The sequence below is a fragment of the Dipodomys ordii genome, unplaced genomic scaffold (genome assembly GCF_000151885.1).
Source record: "Dipodomys ordii isolate 6190 unplaced genomic scaffold, Dord_2.0 Scaffold33, whole genome shotgun sequence".
Classification (NCBI taxonomy): Eukaryota; Metazoa; Chordata; class Mammalia; order Rodentia; family Heteromyidae; genus Dipodomys; species Dipodomys ordii.
In genome coordinates this window covers 4,893,364-4,899,637 of record NW_012267249.1, presented here as the reverse complement: position 1 = coordinate 4,899,637, position 6,274 = coordinate 4,893,364, and the positions used below count along the sequence as shown (strand labels likewise).

General features: G+C 45.2%; 1 protein-coding gene across 1 annotated transcript in view; it reads right to left on the bottom strand.

Annotated features, from left to right (window-relative positions):
* Positions 1 to 2,286: 2,286 nt before the first annotated feature.
* Mpl (MPL proto-oncogene, thrombopoietin receptor) overlaps positions 2,287 to 6,274 on the bottom strand; it is a 13,196-nt gene continuing 9,208 nt past the window's right edge. The window contains exons 7-10 of the mRNA XM_013016782.1: positions 5,206 to 5,390; positions 4,931 to 5,073; positions 2,559 to 2,718; positions 2,287 to 2,459 (exon numbers count right to left, since the gene is read on the bottom strand). Of these exons, the coding sequence (XP_012872236.1) occupies positions 2,287 to 2,459; positions 2,559 to 2,718; positions 4,931 to 5,073; positions 5,206 to 5,390 (661 nt within the window). The remainder of the gene's footprint in view (positions 2,460 to 2,558; positions 2,719 to 4,930; positions 5,074 to 5,205; positions 5,391 to 6,274) is intronic.

The following is a 6,274-nucleotide window of genomic DNA, read 5'->3' as shown; positions in this document are numbered from 1 at the left end:
GCTCAAGTGGTAGAGTGCTAGCCTTGAGCTGAAGAGCTGAGGGACAGTGCCCAGGCCCAGAGTTCAGGCCCCATGACCGGACCCAAAAAAAAAAATAGTTCAGAGTATTGAGCAGAACTTCCCCAAACAGTCCTGCTTTAGGACTTTTGCACTTGATCTTCTCTCTCCTGAAACATCTGGCCCACACTTCATTTACATCTCTGTTAATATGTTATCCGGATAAGCAATGCCCTCTTTATTGCTAACATTACTATTTCCCTTCCTCCTCACTATTTCATGCTCTGCTTTATTTTCCTTCATTCCTTTCTTTTTTATGGTGGTTGTTTTTGTTTTTATTTTTTAAAGACAAAGTCTCAGTATAATTGATTGGGCTGTCCTCAACTTGGGATCTTTCTGGGTGTGTAGAGTGCTGGGGATTCCAGATGTGTACCACCATGCCTGGTTTCATTTTTCTTTATAGCACTTGACTTATTTGTTTTATATTTATTGTATTGGTGTGTGTGTGTGTGTGTGTGTGTGTGTGTGTGTGTGTGTGTGTGTGTGTCTACTCCCTAGATCAAACTCCTTGGGAACAGAGTTTGTGTATTTTTTCACTCCTGTATCTTCAGCATCTGGAGGACCACAGTAAGTGCTTAAGAAATTACTTTAGTGAATGTACAAAACCACTGGAGCTTCTTATTAAATTATGAACTGAGCTGGGTATCAGTGGCTCATGCCTGTACTCCTTGCTAGTCAGAAGACTGAGACCTGGAGGGTTTCAGTTCAAAGCTAGCCTGGGCAGAAAAATCTATGAGACTTCATCCCCAATAAACTAGCAAAATGCTAGACTGGAGGTATGGCTCAAGTGGTAGGGTACCAGCAATGAGCAAGAAAGCTTAATACTTTGAGTGAGAGCTTAATACTTTGAGTTCAAACCCTAGTACCAGAGGAAGAAAAAGTTCCTACACAGGGCCATCTATCTGGGAGTACAGTCTAAGATGAATTGGGGAGCCCTCCAGTTCTTTAACCTTATAATTCTATGCAGAAGGACTTTAGCTAAACATTTCTGGCTTCTTCCATTACGTCACCTCTATGTCCTCAAAGAAAATAGGGTGACTTACCTAATTGTAGAAAAGAAATGCAGTATTCCTGGTTCAGCAGCAACCCCTCCCCCCCTAATATTTTTGTTGGATCTGGCTATCTGCATGAAGGCTTCATTCCAAGTTGTGCATACACATAGGCAGACTAAAAGTTCTAAGAGAAACATGTTCAAAGAGAGCTGTGAGACCACAAGAGGGGTACCTAATCTAGCCTAGGACTATGAAACACAATGATTGGAGGAGCTCACTTCTAAGTGTTCACAAATCAGCAGACTGTACCAGTTGGCGCACTGAGGTGGTATGGATTCTATCTTTCATGCTTATAATTTCCAGTGGCATTTCTCCTCAGCCCTCACAAAAGTGAGTTACTCATTACTAACATTTATTTAAGGGCCTGCTACTTGGCAGGCTCTGTGCTGAGGATTTAAAAATGACCAAGTAAGGTATAATGGAGAAGACATAAAGAAATACATACAAGACCAGGGAGATGGGGGTGGTTCAGTGGTGGAGTGTGTGCTTAACGTTATGCATGAGTCCCGAGTTCATTTTTTAGGAAAAAGAAAGAAAAAAAAACACAATAAAACAATAAGAAAGCACAGAAGAGCAGTCAATAAAGGCAGATCAGGAAGAGATTTTTAAGAGTACGTGAAGTTATTTATAGTTATTTATAGATGAATATGTATTACTTAGCCAGGAGAATAATCAAGGCACAGATGACATTCTGTGCAAAGCAGCTGAGAAGCAAAACAGGCTGTGGCGAAAATCACCCAACAGTTTAGCCAGGCTGATACACGGGATAGAAGAGGGTGTGGGGCATGCAAGACTCACTGGTCTGGCTTTTATCCTGGGGAACTATTGAAGGGATTTAAGGAGGAGAATGACAGGCTCACAAGTGCCTTTTGGAAAGGTTTTTCTGGTGGCTTTGAGGCTAGAGAGAAGAGGCTCTGTTTCAGCGAGTCAAGTCGTGTGTCTGGTTGGAGAAAGGGAGTCATTGTTTGAACAAGGGTTTAGAGGTGAAAGGACCAGACATGATGGCCTATTGGATGGGCTGGGGTGGAGGGGGAGGCGCTAAAGTGTCCTGGTTGGGGACCAGATCACTGATGTGCGCAGTGAGAAGGGGCTGTTTGAAGTGAGCATGTTTGACTCCGGGGCCGTGCAGGAAACAGCTGAAGTTGCAGATGTAGACTTGGCATGGCGTCCAGTGACCCTAGGATGCGGCCTCTAAACCAGGCTCCGGGGCCAGGCCGGGCCCCTGCCCTTCTCCTCCTTGGCAGGGACCGTACCTGTAGTGCACGGGAAACTGCCACCTCAGCAGCAGCAGGCCCAGGAGGGCACTGAGGCCCAGCACCAGGAGCAGAGCCGTCACCAAGGAGATCCAGGCTAGGGGACAAAAATCGTTTGACCTTGGCTGCTCCCCCCTCCCCCTCCCGGCCCCGCCCGGGTCACCCGGGGAGCTGCGCCCCGTCCGCCCCGCCTCACCGCTCTCCGAGGCCGTCTCCACCCTCGTAGGGTCAGACCAAGCGCTCCACGGGCCCCGGTAGGTGGGACCGTGGAGCCGGGCGCGCAGCTGTAGGCTGTAGCGGGATCGGGGTCGCAGCTCCAGGCTTCCTCCCCGGGCCCCTAGAGGCGGCTCCAGCACCTGCACGGGGAAGCCAGCGGTGGGCAGGGCTCAGGCCTCGAGCGGGCCTCAAGGGCTCTGCTCCAGTTGGACCAAAATCCCACCGCGTCAAATCCCCAGGAAGGCTGGGATCTCCACCAAAGGCCTGACTGCCTGCAAAACGCTCTTCCTCCCTTAGCACCCGGGTGCAGAACCTGGACCTCTCCCCTGTTGCCGGAGAAGCCCACCAGACAGAGTACACATCCTTTACTCAGACCTGACCTTCCCAGAGCCACGCCGCTGGACACATGTGGGGAACCCCCCCCCAACCCGCACAGAGATCTCTGACAAGGAGATGCGGCCCTAATTGGGCCCTGGCCACCCAGAGACACACCCAAGTGGGAGACGTATTAACTTAACGGCTTAGGAAGTTAAGAATTGCTCAGAATATGCAAACATTGTGCTTGGCACTGGAGGCAAAGATAAATGACCCACAGTCTCACGTATCTAATGAGGCAGCCAAACAAAGAATCACAACTAATTAGTACAAAGCACCATGGTAACCCAAAGAAACATTCAATGCTGCCTGAGCTGCTTGGTTGGGGATTAAAGTTCAGTATGCTAAGGCCACAGATGGGAAAGTTGGATGGTCAAAGAGAAAGCTAAGGTAGTAGTAGTAAGGATTTGAAGAATTAGTATGTTATTTAATTTACTTGTTGATTAATAGGAAGGAAAGAGAAAGGAAAAGACTATATGATTCCAGGCTTTGTTACACAATAAGTAGTGGCAATGTCAGAGACAGGAAGCAGGAGCAGCTTGAAGAAGTGCTGTAGGTTCTAGTTCATACAGTTTAACAGTTACTGGGTTTAGTGGGTTCCATTTGTAGTTCCAGCACTCAGGATGCTGAGGCAGGAGAATCCTGAGTTACAGACCAGCAGAGACTACATAGTGAAACTCTGTCTCAAAAAAGCAAAAAGTTTACAGCCAAACCAATTAATGGTAATGTCAGATAGTGATTCCTCTTTGGTGGTAAGGTGAATAGGGGACAAAAGTAGTTTATGGGATGCTGGAAACAATTAGTATCTTGGTCTTGGTAATGGACACATAGCTGTATATATGTAAAAATAATTCAACATTTAAGGTTTGTACACTTCATTGTATGTGAGCTAAATCTTAGTACATTAGAGGAGGCAGATGAGTTTAGTTTTGAATACAATGAATTTGAACTGTGTGAGATAGGGTGGTTGTTTTAGGTACAGCTTTCTGGTAAGAAGTGTGTATCTCTCTCTATGCATATATATAAAGTAGGCAGAGAAATAACATTAGTGTATTAGTGTATTAGAGCACCTTCTGTATGACAAGCACTATGCTAGGTATTTACTTGTTTATTTTCTAAGTCTATATAGTAGATGGCATTATTCACATTTTACCAACAAGGAAGTACAGACTTTGAAAATTGAGGTAATTTGCCTATGTTTCTTAACCTCTTTTCAGAGTGGGAGTTAGGCTAGCCATGGTGGCTCATACCTATAGTCCTAGTTGGGAAGCAGAGATAAGGAAAATCAAGGGTCCTCCAGCTAGCCTGGCAAAAAAGTCAGAGAGACTGCATCTTACCCAATAAAAGGCCAGAGCAGTGGTGTTTACCTATCACCACATTTATGCAGCAAGTGTAAGTAGGAGGATTGCCCTAGGCTTGCTGGGCATAAATATAAGACTATATAGAAGCAACAAAGATACTGAGGCATGATTAATTGGTAGAGTATCTGCCTAGCAAGCAGGACCCTTACTTAAAACCCCAGTACCACAACAGGGAAAAAAGTGTGTGTGTGTGTGTGTGTGTGTGTGTGTGTGTGTTAGAATGGTAAAACTGGGATTATTAGAATATAGATATTGTAACCATCGGACTGAAGCACTCACCTAGAGAGATGTATATGTTTACATAGGGGCAAAGTATCTAGCATGAGACTCTAGGAAACAGCAGCTATTATGAAAGACTGGAGCCAGAATAGGAGAGTGAGAAAATTCAGTCAGAGATAATGAGAAAATAAAATGAGCCTGATATTCCAAAGACAAATAGAAAAGAACATTTGAATCAGGGGAACCAGCAGTGTCACAGGCCCAAGAGCAGCTACAGCTGAATCAGATTAACATAGATGTACAAGCCTGACCATAGATAGAGGAACACAGTATAGACGTGGAAGACCTTAGGAATGGTATGTGCAGTAGTCTGTGGATATTTATTATTCTATTGTACCTTCCAGTTCTGATGGCCTTCTCCCGTGTATCGAAGTTGATAGCAGGTCTCTTGGGCTGCCCAGGAGGATGGGTGCTGCCACTCCAACTCCAGCTGCCCGCTGGACACCTCCTTCCAGTGCAAGCTTGGGGTGGGGAGGAGTACTACAGGGAATTCAGCAGGGCCTGGATTAAGCCCTTTTGTGCATGAGGCATGGGTCAGAAGGGTTAAGAGGAATCACATACATACAGTTGGTGGGAGTGAGAACAGTGTGGGAGGAATAGGGAAGATCTTACCAGCCTGGTGGATCCAGAAAGGGGATCTTAGGTAGCTGTGAACAGCACCCTGGGCTGTGGTCACCTCTACAAGCACGTGAATAACACTGTCATTCCGTGACCTGAAGTGGCAGCGAGAGAGCTGAGGAGGCTGTAATCCTGGATTTGGTTTTGCCCCTTCTTCACACTTCTCCCAGACAGGGTCCCTGAGAAGCAGCCCAATATGGTGATTGCAGCAGGCCTGTCCAAAAGAATCACCTCTATCCTCCCCATCTCACAGAAACTACGGCCCATGTGGATTGCAAATCTAACTCCTCCCTTGAGTGGGCCTCTGTCGTACACCAGGAGGCCCTGCCTCTTCCCCTTGAGCTGATATGATATTTCAAAATAGCTCAGTCTATAGACTTCAGGTCTTGGCTCACCAGAGTATAACTTTGGGCAAATTATTTGATGTGCCTAGCAGGTACAAGGCCCTGAGTTCAAGCTCCAGGACTGCCTTCCCCTCAAAACAACAACAACAACAAAAAACCCCACCAAACACACACACACACACACCCCAAAAATAAAATCCAAAACAAAACTCCACTCTAGTTTCTTCCTGTTTATAAAATAGGCTAATACCTACTTCACAGAATTACTTTGAAGAGTAAAGATCTTTCATCTTTCTAGAGGGGAAACATCTGTATATTTTTTAATTGTTATCATACAGATACCCTCCATTGGGTATTTTGCATTAGATTATTACAACAGCTTCCTAAATGACCTTTTGCCTCCATTTCTACCACTGCTTTCAGTTTATTCTCCACATAGCTACTAGAATATACTTCAGATATCAATGTCCAGAGTATATCATAAATCTATTTATTTTTATCTTTTCAAGATGAAATTACCATTGTTTCTTGTCTAGATTAAAGCAAATTTTTAACTGGTAGCCTTCTACTCTTATTTTTCTTACAGAGAAATACTCTCCTTTTTGTTACTTCTACATTTTGTTTTTGGTCGGTTGTGGGAATTGAACTCTGTCCCTCAGCTCTTCAGCTCAAGGCTAGTGTTCTACCTCTTGAGCCACAGTGCCACTTCTGGTTTTCTG